This window comes from Callorhinus ursinus, unplaced genomic scaffold (genome assembly GCF_003265705.2).
Source record: "Callorhinus ursinus isolate GAN/ISIS: 27379988/994484 unplaced genomic scaffold, GSC_fseal_2.0 scaffold1, whole genome shotgun sequence".
Lineage (NCBI taxonomy): Eukaryota > Metazoa > Chordata > Mammalia > Carnivora > Otariidae > Callorhinus > Callorhinus ursinus.
This window is the reverse complement of record NW_027397063.1, coordinates 121623291-121644700: the sequence shown is the minus strand read 5'-3', so window position 1 is coordinate 121644700 and position 21410 is coordinate 121623291. Positions and strand designations below refer to the sequence as shown.

General features: G+C 49.5%; 1 protein-coding gene across 10 annotated transcripts in view; it reads left to right on the top strand.

Moving 5' to 3' along the window:
• The window catches only part of COLQ (collagen like tail subunit of asymmetric acetylcholinesterase), a 77867-nt gene extending 60649 nt beyond the window's left edge, over positions 1 to 17218 (top strand). For 9 of the 10 annotated variants that reach the window (XM_073900293.1, XM_073900291.1, XM_073900297.1 and 6 more), the window contains 6 exons: positions 2567 to 2672; positions 7602 to 7741; positions 8830 to 8949; positions 9380 to 9500; positions 11029 to 11131; positions 13058 to 17218. In XM_073900293.1, coding sequence (XP_073756394.1) covers positions 2567 to 2672; positions 7602 to 7741; positions 8830 to 8949; positions 9380 to 9500; positions 11029 to 11131; positions 13058 to 13127 — 660 coding nt within the window. In that variant the 3' untranslated portion in view covers positions 13128 to 17218. The remainder of the gene's footprint in view (positions 1 to 2566; positions 2673 to 7601; positions 7742 to 8829; positions 8950 to 9379; positions 9501 to 11028; positions 11132 to 13057) is intronic. The other variant, XM_073900289.1, reaches the window with a different exon arrangement.
• Positions 17219 to 21410: the final 4192 nt, after the last annotated feature.

Sequence of the window (21410 nt, the reverse complement as noted above, 5' to 3'; positions counted from 1 at the left end):
CAGAGATCTGGAAGGAACTTCGGGAGATCCAAATTTCAGAGCCAGAAGGATTGTAGAGACCACCTCATCCATTTCCCTTGGTCTAGCCACAAGGAAACTGAGGGACAGGGCAGCAGAGTGACCCCCTCAGCCAAGCAAGCTTCCAAGGCAGCATTGGAACTTAGAGAGCTGAGACCTGCTTTTCCCCACACATCTCTCCTCACCTTCATGCTTCAGCATTTGCCTTCAGCCAGGCTCGGGGAAACTGCTCTTGACTCTATCATACAAATCTTCAGTGAAGGAGACAGAACAACTTCCTTGAGGGACATCACCAAGCTTTGTGGCAGTAAAGTGAATAAAGAAGAATGCCTTTCCTGGAAAGCACTGCTCAGTGAGTCCTGCTCATAGAGACATGGCTTATTCTAAACAAATGACTGATACACAGAATATTCCATTATTGTTTGGTGTCAGAATCAAGGAGTGCTTCCAGCTCCTTCAAGCTGTGACATTTCCTGTGTTCATAGTCAGCTGATGTGGCTTTTAGAAAAACAAGCCTTAACCGTGGCTATATTAAGATGGTGTGACCTCCTTTGCTATTCTGGGACCCATCTTAGTTACCAAGTGTTAGCCTGGGCAAAGGCTTAAGAACTCCCTCCATCAGGATGGAATTGGAAATAAACTCTGACCTCACAGGTCCCATATTAAGAATTTAAGAACTCCTAAAAATAAATAAATAAATAAGAATTTAAGAACCCCTTAGACATTGCCAGGAGAGACTGCAGAGCCATGTTGACAAAGCGGCAGGTCGCGTGTCACTGTTGTGATTGGAAAAGGAGTGCCCTGCCACCCTGCTTCCCAGATTTGGGGAAGATTATGTTTCATTATCTTGGGCAGGCCTGCCAAGGCACAAGTGTAGAAAGGGAATCCAGGTCAAAAATGTCCTGCATCAATCACTGTCCTCTTTAGGCCCAGCGCAAGAGCAGACAATTAGCAAATTGTCTGGGGGAAGAACCTACAGACGTTGGTTTCTGGGGTCATTCCTCAGAGCAGCCCTAGGAGGAAATCTTTGCTCCTGACTCTCTCAGAACAGGCAGCAAGGAGGACATCCTGTGTGGAATGGCTACAGCTCCAGGTGTGCCTCTCTTTAGGAAATCAGGCCTTTTCTAACCACATAAAAAGATGAAACCAAGCCAGTTGCTATGATAGTCAGCCTCACCCCCCCTTCCCCCGCCAATGCTTGGTTCTACGCAAACCACTTTTTCTTTTTCTTTTTTTTTAATTTTATTTTTTTATTATTATGTTATGTTAATCACCATACATTACATCATTAGTTTTTGATGTAGTGTTCGATGATTCATCGTTTGTGTATAACACCCAGTGCTCCATTCAATACGTGCCCTTTTTAATACCCATCACCAGGCTTTTTCACCTCTGGGAGCTTTATTACTCTCACAACAAAGCTGTGAAGGTGTGTGTTTAATATAATGGCCCATTTTATAGATGAGAAAACTGAGGCACAAAACAATGACTTGCATGATCCGGGGTCTCATGGCCAATGTGAAAACCCAGGTCTCTTACTTCCAGCTCAACAGAACTACTTCCCGTTTGTGTTGTCAACATCTTCCTCCTCCTTCATTTAATCTGGGAACAAGATAAATTCTGGCCCACAGGGAGCCTATGTTTCGTAGAGAAACATTGATGAAGGGACCGCACAAATAATGGTGTGTTCCTGACCTGGGTAAATGCCGGGAAGAAAAGGGGCCAAGTTCAGAGAGCCTGTGACCAGGAGAACTCACTTGGTCTGGCAAGGTCTAGCAAGGTCCGGGAAGGCTGTGCTGCAGTGACACTTTACCTGAGAGCTAACAGCTGGGAGGGAGTTAACCAGGTGGAGGAGTGGACAGGGAGTTTGGGCAGGGAGGAGGGAAATAAAAGGCATGGTGCTCTTGAAGACCAAAAATACCAGAAGACTGGAACAAGATTGGAAAGGCCAGCCATGCAGTGCTTTGTAGGCCGAAATAAGGATCTGGGTCTTTATCCTGAGAGCAACAGGGAGCCATTTGTTGGAAACGGCTCTTGTAGTAAAATTGAAATGGTCTTGACGAGCAAGCAGAGGCCTGAGTCCTAGGCAACAAGTCTGTTGCCTCAGTGCTAGGTGCCTTGCATGAATCACTGCTCTTTCCTGGGCCTCTCTTTCCCCTTCTGCCTGGTGAGGGGAGTGGGTTGGACTGGTTCCTTTCAGCAGTCATATGCCATGTTTCTGGGAGAGAGCAAGAAGTAATGTCTGCAAACTTGTAACCGTCACAATCTCAAATATCACTTGCCCTGAGTTTTTGTTTTGTTTTGTTTTTTAAGTAGGCTCCATACCCAAGGTAGGGCTTTGAACTCACGACCCTGCAATCAAGAGTCACATGCTCCACCGAATGAGTCAGTCAGGTGCCCCTGCCCTGAGCTTTTTAGGACCTTGATGGTCAAAGCCTCAGGTGCATCCTGCCCTGGGCTCCTGCAAGGTGGTCCCTGATTTAGACATAAATGGGGAAGGAGGTTTGCCCTGTCATGTTATAACAGGCTCTGCCTTTCTCTCTGTCAGGGGCAGAAGGGAGATAGTGGAGTAATGGGCCCACCAGGCAAGCCTGGGCCTTCTGGTCAACCTGGCCGTCCAGGTCCCCCAGGCCCCCCGGGCCCCCCATCCACAGGTAAGAGCTACATTGCTTCACGTGATCTACAGTGTCGCCCTCCTGGCCAACCTCCCCAGAGAGGGCACAAGGAGATGCCTGCAGAGATGCCTTGTGTTTTGAGCTAGAAACTACTAGAGGCACTTTAACATATTTATAATTTCTCCACAGTTTGGGTCTTTCAACTTTAACACAAGAGAGGTAAACACCATCCTGATTCTGTTGTAGGATTTTAGAGAACAAATAGAGGAGAAAACAAAGGGAACCCTGATTACACTGGTGATGTCATTTTATACTTCAAGTGAAAAATAACCGGCACATATTTCATCAACAAATACCTCTTTCTAAAAAAAAACCTTTCACAACTCCAAGCAGTTCTCTTAAACCTAGAAGATGGTGTGGCAGAGCTTTCTGTCTTACGTAGTGTTATTAAAGAGTCCTTGTTAGTTTATACTGAACATATAAAGAAATCATAAAAAGAAATCAAAGTCTACCATTGAAGAGGGATAGAAACACTGCTCCCTTGCTTACCTTGTTTAATTTGATGAGCTAAAGGCTTTATTTAGTTTGTACCTTTGTCAGCTCCAAATACGACCTTTCATAGCACATTGTCTGTATAGACACAGCATCTCTGGGCCTGAGAAGACTGTTTATTACATAAGGTCCTTTGTCCTCAGTTATACAAAAGGAATCCAAGCAATTTTTATTACCATTTCAGTTCAAGGGTCTGTTGTAGTCCTCATCCTCCTCGGTTCTGGCGCACGTAACATTCCCCTCAAGCCCCATGATCATGAGCTGCCAACCCCAGGGACTGAGAGTGTGATGTGAGGCCTGAGTTTTGTCTTTGGAAGGGACTCTCTTGGCCCTTGGGGTATTGAGCAGCTCACAAAACTGAGGAGTAGCCAGGATCATGGCGGGGGGTGGGGGGAGGGCAGTGTAGATGCAAAGAGAGGTCATTAGGCCAGTCCTCATTTTGTGTCTGTTTGTAAAGGCCAGCCCTCATTGGACTTGAACCTCAGTTCCCTCCTGGAGTCTGAGGTTGGGTGAGGGCAGGACCTGGGGAACCCCAGCAACCTACTCAGATGCCCATTGTTTTGTTTTGTCAGGCTCCAGGGGACTGCCACCCCATCCCTTTAGCAGGGCCGTTGTAGTTCTGTTTTCCCTCCTTGGTCTTCCAGCTCCTTCTTATTTAGCCTGGTATGCACACCTCCCATTCCCCACACTCTGTCCTCTGCCAGAGCCCAGCATCACCGCCCTTTACCCGCCAGCCAATTCTGCTCTCTGTTGAGCTGGAGCATATTCCTACAGTCTCTCTGGGTCAACATGGCCTGAAATAGCATCCCTATCATCCTCTGGTGCACCCAATGAAACCATCTCCTTCCTTCACAGCCCTCTCCTCAGCAAGGCCCCAACAGGGTGTGCCTCTTTCCCCTGGGCCCAGGTCACATATTGCCTCTCTGCTGTGGCCCTTCACTGCTAACTCTTTCTGTAGCTGTGTTTCATCTTCCTTCTAGATGGCAAGTCCTTGAGGCAGCGTCTATGGCCAAGTCGGCTTTGCATCCCCATGGCACCTGGCAGGTGGGATGGGCAGGACCAGGTACTGTAGGCATTCACAGACCCGGGCCATTTGGGTTCTCAATCTGTCCCCTCTGCGTTATTGCATGGCAGCCAAGCAGTCTGTTTCTGACTCATGTCCCCTTCCTGTGCCTTCTTTTGAGTCACTTCCTTTCTGGGGATCCTCTCAGTGAAGGGACTGAAGAAAATGGGGCAATAATCCTGCTCTTTGGGAACATTTGGGGTAGGGCAGGGAAAGAAGAGGAGGGAGGAATTTAAAAGAGAACTTCCCTGGGCCAGGGGCCAGTTGGATTATTATCAAGAACGGGAGCAGGCCCCAAAAGTGATGCCTGAGACTACCTTTGAAGGCTCATAAAAGTCCCAAGCCCACTCAGGAGAAACATGTGTCTATCTAAACCCAAAATTCTGTATAACTGCTTCCCAGAGTTCTAGGACCCCTGCCCCAAATCCATCTTGGGAGGTGCTTGGTCTCTGTGGACCACAGGTCAAACAACCCTGGTCTTATCCAACACTCCCTTTATAGAAAAGAACTTTGAACCTCAGAGAAAAGGGACTTCCCCAAGGTCACAGAGCTGACTGGTGGGCCTAGAATTAGTCTGTGGCTCCTGGGCCTGAGACCTTTCCATTTAGCCATGTGGCCTCTGCAGAGGCAGAGTGGAAGCTAGGGGTGATGTGGAGACTATTCTGTGGTGCCTCCCCCTTCTCCCAGATTTCCCATCTCAGGCCCACTCCCACTGCACAGCCCGTGGCGGTGGGAGGCTCTCTGGGCAAAGATGGAAAGCCAGGGCCTCTGGCTACAAGGGATGATGGATCAGCCAGGCCCACTAGGCCAGCTCTGAGAGGCCGGGGTGGGGAAGTTCGAGTTGCTGTGCCCGTCAGTGCCTCCTGGCAAGAAACCAGCAGGCAGGGGTGACAGATGTCCTCTAACAGCTGAAAGGAAGCTGCAGGAAAACTGCAGTGGTGGCAGGAAGCAGGCACCTTGCCCCATCCTGTCGTCCTGTCAGGAGGCCACCTCTGGTTCTGGTGCCCAGTGCTGTGGGGCAGGACGGTGCTGGGGCCAGTGGAGAGGGTGGGAGCTCTTTAGTACCCAAGTTAGAGAGAAAGAGGTGCTGGGAGGCAGGGAGGGAATAAGGCAAAATGCCTCTAGGATGTAATTTGCAATAACCAAATTACAAATTTGGCTGAGTCCTTCCAGCACCCAGACAGGGTCTAAGTGAATCACTGTGGTACCTGGGAATCGCCAGCTTCCTGCAGGCATCAATATTCTTGGACGTTTGTCTCTTGAATGGCATAGCATTAAGTCGAACATGAATTGACATTTCAGCATCCCCACTAAACTAGCGGGATAATGGGACAAACTCCTGAATCGCTCTGAGGCCACGGATCTGGAGGAGTTGTTAGGGGTCACAGAGCCACTCTCACGTCCTCGGTTATAGAAATTCCCACTTCAGTTTCCCCACGTGATGAGTACCCAGAATATTCCTGGGCTAGTGGAGTCTCTGTCTCTCCAGGCTGTGCTGAAAACATCAGAACACAAGACTGGAGCTCCTCCTGCAGCACTGGATGCAAGTTTCTACCACAACCTGGGATAAAATGTTGGCAAGCCTCCCTTCCCCCCTTGCTGACATTCTGATCTTGGACATATCTGTTCTGGAAGATATGTGTTCTGGAAGGGTTGTGGGGAGGGTACTCCCATTAGGGTCTCCTCCTCTAGCTGAAGCTGCTTCCTTGGGGTCTTGACCAGACCTCTCCCCTGGGGTCATTTTATTTTCTGCCCTTCTGGGATCTGCCAACTGTGTCCCCAGTTGTTGGCTCCCCTGGAAGTTATACAGCCTGAAAGCAAAGACTTCCTGGTCTCCAGACTCCCCTTTACTTTCCCAGGAGGAGGCACATTTCCTTTCTCCGTCTTCCCTCTCTTTCCTCTCTTGTTGGAGGGCTCTTGCTCTAGCTCTTTCCAGCCAACCCGAAGATGATCTTTAGTCTTTTCTGAGGACCAGTTAGTCTACATTCATTCATTGATTCGGTCATCAAGCCCGTATCCTGTCCCTACTGCATGTCCAACCGTGGTAAACGAACACAGGTACGAACCTTGCCCTTGTGGATCTTACGTTCTACTGGGGGAGATTGACCTTAATCACCTCATCTCACAAGATACAGAAATCACAGACAGAAGTGCAGTGAAGAAAAGGCATGGGGAGCTGTGAAACTGTATCTAAGGTAAACATGCCTGAGTGTGAGCATTCGGAAGCTTTCCCTGAGGATGTAATATTGGAACCCAGATCAGGAGGAAGCTAGGAGGTATGGAGGGTGAAGAGAGAACAATCCAGTGGGGGAATGGCTGTGCAAAGGCTGTTTCCTTAGACCAGCAGTTCTCAACCTCAGTGTACACTGGAATCAGCTTGAGAGCTTTTAAAAGCCACGGATGCCTGGGTTCTATTCTCAGCATTCTTGATGGAATTGGTTTGGGCTGTGGCTTGGGCATCAGGGCCTTTAGAAGTCAGGATGAGAACTACTACCCTAGCAGGCCACCCACACTGCAGGGAGTAAATTTCCTAATCATATATGTTTAGGACACTCAGTATCAGGGGACAATGAGTAGGTGGAGCATTTCCAACGTGCCATTTTCTTCCAGAAGAAATTAAAAAAATCCACCTTCAGAAATTCCTTTGTAAAGATCTTATATATAAGAACAAAATAAAATGAATAAAAATAATAATAAAAGCTATCAGTTAGCGATGTGTTCATCAGCAAGAAGTCCTTGTTAATAATAGTCTAAACAAAAAGGGGATTGTTTTTCTCATATAACAAGGAAGTCCAGAGGTGGACAATGGCTGGCTTTGGTTTAGCCTCTAAGGGTCACCACTAGGGTCCCATGTCCCATGAGGTTCTGGTCTTTCCTGTGTGTTGGCTTCTCTTCTTATACTTGTTACTTCATGGTTGCAGTGTGGCTGCTGCAGCACCAGACATCTTGTCTGTCTTCTAGACAGGAAGGAGAAGGAAACTGTCTCTTACCAGCAATGTTTTTCCTGTATCAGGATAGACTTTCCCAGATGCCTACCCTTCTCCTATCGCAGACCTTGAATGCAAGGTAGTCTGGGAGGTAGAATGACTGTTTCTCAAGTATAGAGAAAGGGAAGGGAGAAGATACTGCAACACCCCTCATGGTTAAGGGACCCACGGAGAACATCACCTCCTCCACATCTTGGAACAAGAGTCTCTTGGAACAAGAGTCTCTTTGAACCTCTTCCCCCAGGACTACCCTAAAATACTGTGGACTTTGACCTTCTTCCTGTTGTGAAGTTTGCTCACCTCTCCCAGGACTATTTGGTTTTCTCTTCCTTCATTCAAGTGACTCAGCAATCTGTTACTTCCTAGGACAACTTGTGATGGGACCCAAAGGGGACAGAGGATTTCCCGGGCCTCCAGGAAGCTGTCTTTGTGGAACCCCTATGAATGTGAATAACCCTTCCTACAGGGAATCCACGTTTGGGCCCAGTTCCCCGCACGTTCCTGTGGTAAGGCTCCTAGGAGAAATCTGGGCTGGTTCTCCATCAGGACCTCTCACCTGACCCTCTCAGAGCTTTGTAAGAGCCTTTTAATAAAACGGATTTCCCCATTATACTTGGGACACACTCATTATGGGAGACTGGAAAATAAAGGAAAATCAAAAGTAGGAAACCAAATTGTCCATTTGGTTGTGGGTGCATTTTGGAGTATTTTCTTTGTCTTTTTTTAAGAACAAAAAGTTATTTAAAATTTCAAGTAAATACAAAAATGGAAAAAATAGTGTAATAAACCTCTGTATCCTTCACCTGAATTCAACATTTATCAACTCCTGGCTAATCCTGTTTCCTCTTTACACCCACTCTCTACTGCCCACCCTCCCTTGGGTTATTTTGAGATAACCCTGGACATCAGTTCATCATTTGAGTGGACACATAATCATCCATCCAACATGCAGCTGTGCTGTGATTTATTTAACCAATGTCTTATTGTCGGATATTTATAGGGTTCTCCCAAGCTTTTCACTAATGTAAATAAAACTGTAATGAACACCTTTGAGTATAACAATTTTGTTAAGAATCATTTCCAGATGTTGAATTACTTGATTAGATGATACCACCTTTTTATTTAAGTCTTAGGGGCATTTTAAATGTTTAAAAAATTTAAGTCATGGATAGTCTTTTTTTTTTAAAGATATTTATTTATTTGAGAGAGAGAGAGAGAGAATGAGCAGTGGGGAAGGGCAGAGGGAGAGAGAGAGAGCAGGCTCCCCGCTGAGCAGGAAGCCTGATGCGGGGATTGATCCCAGGACCCTGGGATCATGACCTGAGCCGAAGGCAGATGCTTAACCAGCTGAGCCACCCAGGTGCCCCAAATCATAGATAGTCTTACTGCAAACTCAGACAGTTGGAACTGGATTGAGAAGATGTAGGCATCAAGACCTTCCTCCCTATTTCAGGAGGAATGCTGGAGCGTGATATGCAGACGCCCCTCCCATAGTTAATGAGCCCAGGGATAGAGATTCTGCTTCCTCCTCCAGCTTTTCCCTGCCCATTATAGAAGTGTTTTCTGAAATCTTCACCAGTGTGTTCTCTGGCAGATTTTTGTCGTCAACAACCAGGAGGAGCTTGAGAGGCTGAACACCCAAAACGCCATTGCATTCCGCAAAGACCAGAGATCTCTATACTTCAAGGACAGCCTTGGCTGGCTCCCCATCCAGGTACCACGAGGCAGGCACTCTGGACATAGCCCACCCCGGAAAGGGACACAGCATTAGAGGAAAGAAGGGCCAACAGTTGGGCCTGGCGCAGAGCTTTCTGCAATATGTTCCCGAAGAAGGCCTGGGCATCCTCCCCTGCTCTGCTTCTGAGTGGTTCTCCATGCCCCTGCTCCCCAGATGGAACCTCCTCTCTGAGCCAGGGTTCCAGATGGGCTCCCATCCCCACCCTGCCAGGCCATTGTCTTGATTTGACCCAGCTTCCCTGTCAGCTGCAGAGCTCTGAGCGGCAGGAGAGGAGTGCCTCTCCACCCCCCACCCCAGGAGGAAGCCCCCACAGACCCAGAGCCTCTGGCCCCAGTGCCAATGACCCACCCTGCCTGCGGTGCCCGGCATGACATCCCTGGTCACTGTCATGTGTTTCTCTGGCCAGGTGACCCCCTTCTACCCTGTGGACTACACTGTAGACCACCGCGGCTCCTGTGGGGATGGGGTCCTGCAGCCCGGGGAGGAGTGTGACGACGGGAACAGTAACGTGGACGACGACTGCATCAGTGAGTGGGGCCCAGCCAGGGAGGTGGGGGGCTGAAGTGCAAACTGCCACAGGGTCGGGGAGGCTGAGGGCTAGCCCCTGGACGATTCTAGAGCCAGAGAGGGGACACCTGGGCTGGTCCCATTCTGGCCACATGTGGACCTCCACTGCCCAAGCATGTTGGTGGGGGTTAGTGTCAAGGATCTTGCCCCCAGAGAAGCCACCAGTCGCTACCTTTTCCTGAACCCTACTTCTGGGCAAAACCCACATTCCAGTCCACATTCTTTATCAAAAGATAAAGATGATGCAGAGTGAGAGACAAAAGGGAGAAGCCAAGAATTTGAATCAGGACAGAGTTACCAGATAGAGCCCTAGTGGCGAAGCGCTTTCGTGGGGCAGCTGCCTTCAGGCTGATGGGGTGCTACCAGGCCAGGCACGCAGCAGCGCCCTGGAGGGTTTGCTTTCCTTCTTTTGTCAATCATGCCACAAAAATAGGAGGGGAGACAGAAAGCAGGGGATTTAGAGTCTGACAGAATTCTTGGATGCTCAGAGAGGAGGCTACTCAGTGAATAGGGGGGTTAGAGCCAGTTCACAAGCTCTGGGTCTCACTCTCCTCAACCGAAAAATGGGTATGACAGCACTGATGGCTCAGGTCTTCAGAGATTCTGTGAGCTAATGTACACTGGATCATCTGGGGAGAGTAAGGGTTCAACATCCCTTCACTGAATTATTTTCCGGTCCCTGCTGTGAGGAGCCAGGCCCTGGCTCAGGGCTGGGGATGTGCAAGTGCAAAGTCTCCTTCCTTGCTCTGGGAAGGCTGACGACGGTGCAGTGGAGTGAGGAAGGTGTGCACAGGGATGGATGCAGGGACAGAGAGGAGGCTGGCGCCCCCGCGCTGGAGCTGTACTCCCTGTGAAGGAAGCCGGGATGGTGCTCCCTGGCATGCCGGCTTTGCCTGGAGGCCCTTCTGCCCCGGCGCAGACACCGTCCAATAGATCACACAGCAGGAAGGAACTGAGGGGGTCTCAAAGCCCCGTAAAATGGGGGTGGGGCTCGGACTCCAAGACCCTTCCCTTGCGTGACAACAGAGACCCCACTGAAGGTCATCTGGCTCCCCAGGGACACAGGGCCACCCACCCTGGAAGGTCTCTGGAGAGAGATAAGAGCCACCTCAGTCATCACTTGTGCCCAGTGCTCAGTCTGCTGATCCTCACTTCGCGGGAACCCATAGTGCGTCCTGTGAAGAGGAGGTGGTGGCCACGTCCCAGGCTTTAGATAGGGATATGGAGGCTCAGAGAGGCCAAGTGGTCTGTTCTTGGTCCGTTGGGTACTGAGTAGCTGCAGTGGGCTAGAGCCTGGGTCTCCTTAGTCTCTGGTGTGGGATTTGGGGGTCTGAGGGGCCGTCCCTGGATGCATCTGAAGCTTTATGGAAGTCCATTCAAGAGGGTGCATGTTCTGGGGGGATCCTTCAGGCCACACAGTCCTTACAGGCTGAGGTAAGCCTGTCCCACCCTAGCCCCCTCTCAGGGCTACTTCCTTGTATCCCTCAGGCTGTCACCGGGCCTACTGTGGAGACGGTCACCAGCAGAAGGGCGTGGAGGACTGTGACGGCTCTGACTTTGGCTACCTGACGTGCGAGACCTATCTCCCAGGGTAGGGATCACCTCATGTGCTATTCTGACACCCTGCCTCCCTCTCTGCCTGCCTCCTCTTCTTTTCTTCACAAATATTTTTTTTAGCGCTTATGTTCTTTCTACTCTCTAAACGCTGAGGTATGGTGATAGCTAACACGCGGTCCCTGCTCACTAGGGGAGACAGGCCATAAACACATAACCACCATGTCCCTCTCAGAGTGCCTGAGTGCCACCGAGGCCGAGCTGAGACAGTGACCAGCTCCATCCTGGGCCCCTGGGGACCAGCAGTCTCTATTTCAGCGGTTGCCCCTGGATGAGCAGCTCCCATCCCCAGTGGCTACCATGACCACGTTAGTCTTCTGGAAAGTGGGTCTGGAGGAAGCCCAGTGGAGAGTGGAGGGACCAGGGCATTCCCAAGAATCTAAGCATCTGTATAACCTGAATTCTCTGGGACAACCCCTGACTCCCAGGCCTGTGGGTGCAGATGAGATCACAACAGCATTAATATCTAATTTTGCTGGCTCGTGGCTCCTCCAGGAAAACCCCGGGAACTTAGTATCCCCTTCAAGGACCTCTCTAGTTATATCTGGGACTCTCCAGTGGGTGTTCACGTTGCTCAGAATAAGTATTCTAGTGTCTTGACCTCCACGTTGATGTCTCCAAAGACAGCTGAGGGCCACTGGCCCTATGACATGCAAAACGGCACCACATTCCCCTTAATCCTCACAAAACCAGAGTTGTATAGCATTCTAGGGGAGATGGGAAGGCTGTTCCTCCCTCAGTTTCTGCTTCTTCCTTGCCTCCAGAGTGGATCATTGGCCCCTCACACCTCTTAAGTCCCTCAGGAGTCCAGTCTCTTCAGCGTTCCCTTCCAGCCCTGTTCCTTGGACCAGGCCCTCCGCAGGGCTGGGAAACAGCCACCAGGCCTGTCGTTCTGTCGCCTTCTCTCTGCTCTCTCTTCCAAGGAGGTCTCCTCAATGCCCACCCCCTGAACACACACCAACATACCAAACCAGGCTGGGAGAACTACAGACCTATAGTCACCCCAAAACAAGCACTTTAGGCTTGGTCAGGATGCCCCCTCCACCTGTATCTGTGTGTCTATATGTACTTCCCTATCTCCAAAGTGTGGAGGGCTCCTAACATACATCTCCGAAGTATGGCAGGCTCCTAACCGGCCAGAGAGTTGGCAGGTCTGAGCTGGTTGGTTGATGGCTTCATGGAGACAACTCAATATAGACAGCTGAACATGGAGTACAGGATTGCATAGAGCCCAGGGCTTACCCATTGGCTCACTGCGATTACTCGTCTAATCTCTAGAAGCCTCAGAGAATGCTTGTGAGTATGGGTATAATGTATAACACACGGTCTCAGGATTAGCACTTGGGCTTACAGAAGTATAAACTGCTGTCCAATATGGTGGCCCCCAGTCACATGTTGCTATTTAAATTTAAATTAATTAAAAATAAAATTAAAAATCTAATTATTCAGTCACAGCAACCTTATTTTAAGAGCTCAGTAGCCACATATGGCTAGCGGCTGCCATATTGGACTGCACAGAAATAGAACATTTGCATCACCACAGTTATGATCTAATGGACAGCACTGAAACCTTTCAGGTCTTGAGAAGGGAGTGATTCTCTCAAAGATGCTGTGTTAAGAACAAAGTTACCAACTCTTTCCACCCAGATCCCTCAGCTGGGCTCCAGGGGAAAAGTCCCAGAGGCCTGGACTCAACTGCCCCAAGCCTCTTACCCCAAATGAGAATGAGAACAGTCCCTCTGGAGCCCTTAGGTAAGGTAGCAGCCATGGTTGCTGTCTGATGAGCTTTGACCAAAAGTCACCGGAGGTGGCCTTTTAGAACCTGGCGTGGTCATGAGGGCTGGGCAGGAGCTCCCCTGCCCACTGGCCCATGAGCGCCCTGACCCCTGTCTACCCCCCTCAGGTCATATGGAGACCTGCAGTGCACCCCATACTGCTACATCGACTCCACATCCTGCCGCTACTTCACATGAGGGCCGCGAGGAGGAGGGCTGCGTCTTACGTAACCGGCAGCAGCTCCTCCACCCTCAGCAAATTGACTTCGCGCCATCCTGGTCCAGTTTCCACCACCTTCGTGCAACAACAACAAGGACAAACTCTTGCTGCTAAGACATGCTTGTAACTCAGTCCAACTGGAAGAACTTAGGACTACTGCATCCTGTCTTAATCCAGAGTCCAGGAAAACCTTCCACGTGCCTGACCTGGGAACTGTTCCCCATTGCTACCATCTGGTAGCCAAACCTACAGTGCCCTTTCTCTTCTGGAATGTTACTGACCCAGACCATGGACTTGGCTTAGAACTGTTAGCCCCACCTAGACCTGCAGGGCTTTTTGAATTTGTTCTCATCCCACTTGGGGCATCTGGTGTACAGGCTTCTCCACTCCTCTGACCTCTGGAAATGTGGGCATTCTCACCCAGGGCAGCCGGCTGTCAGGTCTCTCCAGGCCCGTGAACCACAAAGCAGGGAAGTGGGCCCGTTCTCTCAGAGTGGCTCCCAGCTCTGGACCCACTGAGGAACCCCTCAACTGGCTATGGCCCAGCACAGCCTCATGTGGATACAGCTTCCCCAAGAAGAGACCCAACTGTGAAAAAGTCCTGAGAAAGCCACCAAAACGGTGCTCTGGCCCTGGAAGAGGGTGGAGGCCCAGCTGGGGTGCTCAGCATGTGAACAATAGCAGATCAGTGGCCTTCTGCTTCTCAGTGTTTCCCAAAGGGATAGCCCTTGTGGTTTCACTGTCCCTAGCACCACCTTGACCTTGTGGCTCTCGGCACCTTGACCTCTGTCTTACAAATGCCCCTTATGTCCCTTTCTTGTTCAGGAGATTCACTACCAGAGGGTGACCTCCTAAGTCTACACCTGGGAAGGCTTTTGGTGTTTCCAGTCCTTAGGAAAGCACTACCCTGGGTTTCCCCACGTGAGGCCCTATGACTGAGTACCTGCCCTAGGCAGAAACCATTTCTCCTGAGCTCCAGCTCCTGGCTACCTGCTGACTCCTGTGCGCATCCCGTGGCCTTCCCTTTGTGTCTCTGTAGTGCATTGCCTTGCCCTCGTGTCTGTGTGCCTGAGCCCCCCACGTTTCTGCAGGGTCATTAGTCTGGCCTGTCTGTGAGCTGCCTTATACCACCATCTTTCCCGAGTGGGGCTTGCTTAGCTTTGGTTCGCAAAAATGTCTCCCCCACAGCAGGCCTCAAATGGGATTTGTCTATTTGTTACCAGATGGAGGGACACTTTGGGGCTTTTGTACGAAGCTAGTGTGCCTGAGTCCTAGGGACTCAGTAGACAGGAGCTTCTTGCCCAGCAGACCATCACGAGTGGTCTGTAGTAGATGGGATCAGCCCAAAGGTGATGTCTTTAGAGGTAGGCACACTGGTCAGCCCAGTTCCCTCAGCCTCTACTGCGCACCTTGGGGTGATATTGCCCCCATGTAAAGCTACACCTTCATGCTGGGATCTCCACATGGGAAAGCAAGAAATACAAGCAGTTTGTTTCCCCCACTGTGGCTCTCTTTCCCTTGGGGTTTTGGGCCAGTGTGTCAGCATTACTGTTTGGAATGAGGGGTCTGAATTCACTGCCTCCCAGGCTTTGCAAAGGGTTCTAGAATGTGGAGCAGTACTATCCCTCAGGGACAAGGGAGGAAACCAACGTTGAGAGAGATAAAGGGACTTACCTAAGGCCACAAAGCCTGCTCTTGCTAACCCAGCGCCACTCCAGCCTTATTTTAGGACCACATTTAAAACAAGATGGAGCTCCAACACTGCCCTTGGTTGGACCTGGCCACGAGATACCCTGTCCTGGGTCCCTTGCCTTGAAGGGCACCATTCTGGCCCTCCTCTGGCCATGATCCTCCCCACAGGGCAGGGAGTCTATGAGGCCAAGGTGACCTTCCCACTGTAGCTTGTGCACCCCTCTCCCAGACCATGATGCAGGTACCCGGGAGACCACAGTTCCCACCCAGGTGGTCCTGAGCCTGAGCAGTCCTCTTCGCCATTGTCTGTCTTCCTGAGTGTGACCTGCACACACCTGGGTGGCCAGGGACAAGCTGTGTTTAGAGGTTGTAGATGGGGCTTGGATATGTGGGCTGGGGTTTCCACACAGATATACACGAAGCCCCTCTCAGTGTGGGTTGAGCCTTGTTCTCCTTGTGCCACCACGGAGCTTTGAGGGATCTAAATATTCCAAATGCAAACCCAGCCTTCTAGGTCTTACGAAAGTGTGACTGTCAAGTAAGCAGAGAGACATATTTAATAATAGTTTGTTAGTTTGATTCTAACGTAAATACTTAGACATGTGGGGTGTGAGCCTCCATCTGGGCTCTTGTAACCAGATCCCACGATATTAGAGGTGGGCCTGTCTCTGACTATTGCAAGGGGTTTCCGAACGGCTCTGAAAATGAAAGGATTCAAAGCCACTTGTTTGAAGTATATATGTAACAATAGTAATCCTCCCCCTGTGGCATTGTGATTTTTTTTTACTTAAATTCAATTAATTCACATATAGTGTATTTTTAGTTTCAGAGGGATTCAGCAGTCTTGTAGAACACCCAGTGCTCGTGACACAACGTGCTGCCCTCAGCCCTCCCCTGAAATGCTGTGGTACAGGGGGCAGCTTCCCCAGGACCAGGGGTACCTTGTGAGCAGGCCAGGTGGCCACAGAATAGGTAGCCAAATGTCTCCTGGGAGCACCTGCTGGCCCTGTGGGGAGCCGAGGTGCTGCAGCGGGGAGGGAAGAGCACCGTATCGGGAGTCCTGACACTGGGGCTCAGACTTGGTTTGTCACTTCTCACAGACTCCAGCTCCTTACCTGGAAGAAACTGTATACAAGTTTCTTTCTTCCAGCCCTAATATTTTGTGGGTGGGGACTCTGTCCTCCAGCAGTGACAGGGCATGCCTAGGCGTGGTGACGGATATCCTCAGCTGCTCCTGAGGCTGTCACATGGGTGGCTGCAAATATCGTAGGGTCTTCAGAGCTGCAGCTGAATCACCAAAAAAGGCTATGCCGGTTTAGATGCTTTTGTTGGTGGGTAGCAGAAAATCCAACTTAAATATAATATAAACCACAGGGTAGAATTTATTGGCTTATATAACTTAAAAATTCCAGTGGCAGAGTGGAAATCACTCATGGTTCAGTCAAGGCTCCCACTCCATTTCTCTGCTTGAGCTGTCCTATCTCCTATTAGTTCGATCCTTGGGTAGTCACAAGCTGACTGTTGCAGTTTCAGGCTTACATCTGTACCCTATAATATCCAGAGGAAGAGAGAACGTCTATTCCAGTGGCTCTCAAATTTTTTTTTCCAGAATCCCCCCAAAAATCTTACCTTGAGCCTCGTTGCCTGCTTGGGGTCACATGCCCATTCATTTGTTATTGTCGAGAATACCACCTAACTGGATTATAGCTGGGTTCCTGAACCCAGGGAGGCAAAAGGTGTAAGATTATTCCTTGCCCACTCCCTGGGGATTCTCCAGAAGCACATCAGCTGTCTAAGGAAGGGGCGGCTACTGGACTATATAGTGGGGAGCAGGTATGGGGTGAATGGGTGCTGGGTACACATCACAGTGGTTGTCTCTGGTTTTGCTTTTCCTTTTGGCAGGAATAGGTGCTGAGCCTTTGGGGCAAACATTTGGGAATACTCCTCACATCTAGAAGGCTCTTGGCTGATTCTGACAGATCTACTTATAAGAGGTCGACTCTCCTAGGGTGCCACAGGTTATGAAAGAGGTGGTATGGTTTGCTTTTGTGAAAAAAAGAGAGGATCAGATTCACCTGTCCGGGTCTGAAGCCTGTCACCAACTCCCTGTTTAATTATCCTGCATAATTTGCTTAACTTTTCTGAGTTTTTCCTCGTCTTTATACTGGGTTATTTCAGGGTTGTGTTGAATTTTAGTGATAATACGGTTAAAATTTCTGAAACCTAGAAACTCTTTAGGGAAGGTTAGGTTTTATCTGTGTCATTATTATTTAGTGACTCAAGCCAAATCACTCACCTCTTTGGGACCTGGGGTTTCTTTCTTTCCCCTTTGAGGCTGGTCATAAGAGTTCACTTTTATATATATATATATATATTTTTTTTTAAAGATTTTATTTATTTATTTGACAGAGAGAGATAGCAAGAGCAGGAACACAAGCAGGGGGAGTGGGAGAGGGAGAAGCAGGCTTCCCGCTGAGCAGGGAGCCCTATTAGGAGCTCCATCCCAGGACCCTGGGATCGTGACCTGAGCCCAAGGCAGACGCTTAACGACTAAGCCACCCAGGTGCCCCAAGAGTTCACTTTTGACAGCAGTTTGGGCCACAGCCTTTACAACAAAGCAGTGAAAAAGAGCAGCAGTTCTCAAACTCTGCCTGGAGCCTCGTTGCCTGTTTGGGCCCGTTTGGGAATCTCATCAAACGAAGAAAGACAAGATTATGGTAGGACTTGGGGAGGGGTGGAAGTGTAGGTAGAAAATGAAAGAAGCATTGCGGGGACAGGCTCAAAGCAAAGCGGGCTGTGTATAAAGGGGTCAAGATCAAGCCTGGACTGGGAAGTGGACCCAGGTCCTTATTCTTTGGAGAACTGCAAAGTTAAGAAAAGCATGGCCTGTTGTGGCAGAAAGTCCTTATCAGGATTTCTAAATCTAGGGTAGAAATTGAAACCGCTTCTCTGTGTCAAAGTGACTCATACGGCTCAGGTCTTCCAGGCAAGAGTGGAAAGTTTCGTTCTTACTGATAGGATTGCAAACTGCAAAGTTTTGACAGCCCAAGATTTTAGTCACAAAGCTTGACAGTGATTTGGTTCAGGTGGCAGGAGTAAAAAGCAAAGCTGGGGCTGTCACTGAAAAGAAAGCAGTAGTCACTCAAAGAAAAGACTGATTATGATACTGTAGGCTGATGGCTTCCTGTTACCTTTGCAGCTTTATCAGTGTCTGCTCCGGCAGTCTGATGAATGACAGGGTAGAGAGCTGACTTTTCCCCTCTCAGTCTGGACTGGTTTTTTACCCTGTCACCGGTAACGGAGGCCCAAGCTCTGTTCAACAGATCCCCAACGATCCAGTCTGTGGCTAGGCTTCTCTAGGTCAGCCCACAGGCTCCTAACATAACCAGGGAAGCGTGGGGAGGGGGTTTGGCCCCAGACGTCTTTATCCACCTGCAAAGCCATTTGAGTGACAAATTTGTTAGCAAAGTAAGGTCTTTAGAAAAACGTTAGTTACTAGTACTTAGGAGAAGCAGTGCTTGGGAAGATGGTAGGACAGATTTTCTAAGCATTATGGGACAGATACACTGGTCATCCATCACTCTGATATGGGCCTGGAGGACACATGGGTCAAATTGCTTAAGAAATCTCCAAACCTCATAATTAATGGGCCAACCGTGCTCCAGTGACTGCTTTACTTGAGTTGACCCCCTCTCCTTTCCTCCCCTGTAGTGGAGTGAACCAATTTCAATGGAATTCCGATCTTGCATTTGTGTGGTAATAATGAGCTCACAGATTGGCAGTTCATCAAGGAGACTGTTATACTTCAGCAACCCACAGTTACCACCCACGGGCCCAGAGGCTCCAGGAGTGTGGTTTCCATCTCCATTTGTAACCACTCTGAGAGGTTGCAAATTACACAAGAGTAATGGGTTAAGGACTCCCCACCCCACATCATCCAGTTCCTTGCCCTCCCCTGCCCCCCGGGGGGGGTAACAGAGGAAGAGAACTCACACTGCCTTTATCAGAGGGGCTTCCTCTCTGGGGGTTCGCCTCAGTTCTTTGCAGCCCTGGACAGTTGACTTTTGGAGTCAGACAGCTCAACAAGAAACCACCTCCCTAAAGGAAAAATGGGCTATTTCCCCTGCCCTCTGTCCCCCTTTGTCCCACTACCTTTACAAAAAGAAATAGGGGTCCATGTAATAATGAAATCCTGCTGCCAAGATGCTGGTATCTCAAGAGAATTGGTCATTATTTTGGTCTTGCCATCCTTCCACCCCCTCAATACCTCTTCTGGAATTTGGGTTTCGATGTTCTGACTCATACGGAGCACCGCACGCCACTGCACGTGCTACTCCAGGTTATTGTCCACCCACCACCTAGCACGGGAAATTGAAGGCAGTCGTCCTTAGTCATGGATCATCACTTGAGGCCCATCACAGGAGACTGTCTTCTTAGGACAGAGATTTAAAGCTTTAGGGTTTATAAGGATGACCTGAAGGCTTGTCAAAACAGATTACTGGGACCCACTTCAGAGTTTCCGATTCAGCAGGGTGGGACTTGATAATTTCTAGTTCTAACAAGGTCCTGATGGTGCTGGGCCCAGGGACCACATTTTAAGAGCCACTACTCTGGGGAAATGTCTCATCTGAGACCAAATACACTGGGGGAGAGGAGGACTTTGGGTAGATGGCTTTTTTTATACTCTTCCATTAAGGAGGTAGGGTCTTTGTCCCTTCCTCTTGAATCTAGGTCGGCTTTTGATGGCTCAGACCAATAGAATACTGTGGATGTGATGCTGTGTGACGTCCCAGGCTAGGTCATCTATGGCCAAGCAGCTTCTTGGGACACTCATTCTAGGGGAAAGCAGCCATCATGTAGGAAGACCAACTACCTAGAGACTGCCGTGTCAGAGAGGCTGTGCTTGACAGTCCCAAATGAACCTGCTTCCAGCCATCCCCACCGTGGTGCCAGACGTGTGAGTGAAGCCAGTTTGGATTCTCTGGTCCTGCCCATCTGCCACCTAAGGAACACTGGGCGACCTCCAGTGAAGCCCCAAGAATTGCCCAGCCAAGCTCTATCCTAAATCCTAGCCAACAGATTCCAGGAGATAAAATGGTTGTTGTTTTAAAGCCACTAAATTTTAGGGGAGTTTGTTCCTTAGCAATAGGTAACAAATAGTGCTTTAGGTTGGAAAGCTTAGAGAGGAAGCAAACTACTCTGAACAGGGCAAAGTGCTAAGTCCAGAGGGGCTGCTGGCTTGGGTTTGGTGCCCTCTGCAGGAACCATGAATAGAAATTGGCCTTAACTCCTACGTGGACTTTTATTTATCTGCCCAGGAGAAAAGTCAGGCTGAGAGGGGCCTTAGTGATTGTATGGCCCAGTGTTCTCAACCGTGGTGGGTACGTGGGTGTAGTAGACTGACTGCAATAACCGCCTAATTCTCACACCTCTCCGACGTACTTTGCAACTCCTCGCATCAGCTGCTGGAAGGCACTGTATTTGCCCACCCCTTGATTCTGAACTTGACCCTGCAACTTGCTTTGGCCAATGACACGTTAGCAATTGTGACAGAGGCAGTGGTGTTTTCTCTCTCAATCTGGCACCTCTGCCTCTGCCATGACAATATGCCTACGCTAGGCTGCTAGAGGATAAGACACATGGAGCCCACCTGAACTGGCCAAGGCCATCGTGGATCAGCTGAATCTGTCAACTGCCAGACATATGGAGCCCGGTCAAGACCAGACTGTCCAGGCACTCCCAGTCTAAATCATCAATCCAGACTTGTAAGCAAAATAAATGCTTATTTTAAGCCACTGAATACTGGGATGCTTTGTTACATATCATTGTAGAGGCAACAGTTAACTCAGGATCAAAGTCCCTTAAGTGATGAATGTACACTGCCACTACCCCAGAGAGTCCTGGTTCAAGTCTAACTCCTATTTCCACCTGAGGAAACGGAAGTCAGTTGCAGAATAAGCAGCCTAGTTCTTTCTCTCTCTCTTTTTTAAAAGATTTTATTTGAGAGAGAGCAAGCACAAGCAGGGGGAGCAGCAGAGGGAGAGGGAGAAGCAGGCTCCCTGCAGAGCAGGGAGCCCCATGTGGGGCTCGATCCCAGGACCCCGGGATCATGACCTGAGCCGAAGGCAGACGCTTAACGACTGAGCCACCCGGGCGCCCCTAGCCTAGTTCTCTTAATGTGTAATTGTAGTCAATCCAAATCTATGGAACACCCATTTGGTGAAAGACACCAGAGAATTAAAAGGGTCACTGCCCACCTAGAAGTTTATAGACTACCTGGAGCCAAGACCACAGGGCTGATGTGGGCCCTGCTGCATGTGGAATGGAAGCAGGAGGCAGGATCACTTCCAGCCTGTGATGTCTGTGTGGATGGAGGAGTGGCATGGCAGTGCAAGTGGAAGGAATCTGGTGAGCTAAAATGACTAGGCTATGTCTAGGCATTCAGTTTAACCCGTGCATGGTTCTCAGATTCAAAGCTAAGCTGCCTTTCCAGTCCAAATAATGGCCTCAGGTGCCATTTGGCTTGCTAAAGACAACCTTTAGTTTTGAACTTCACACTTTCAAGACTG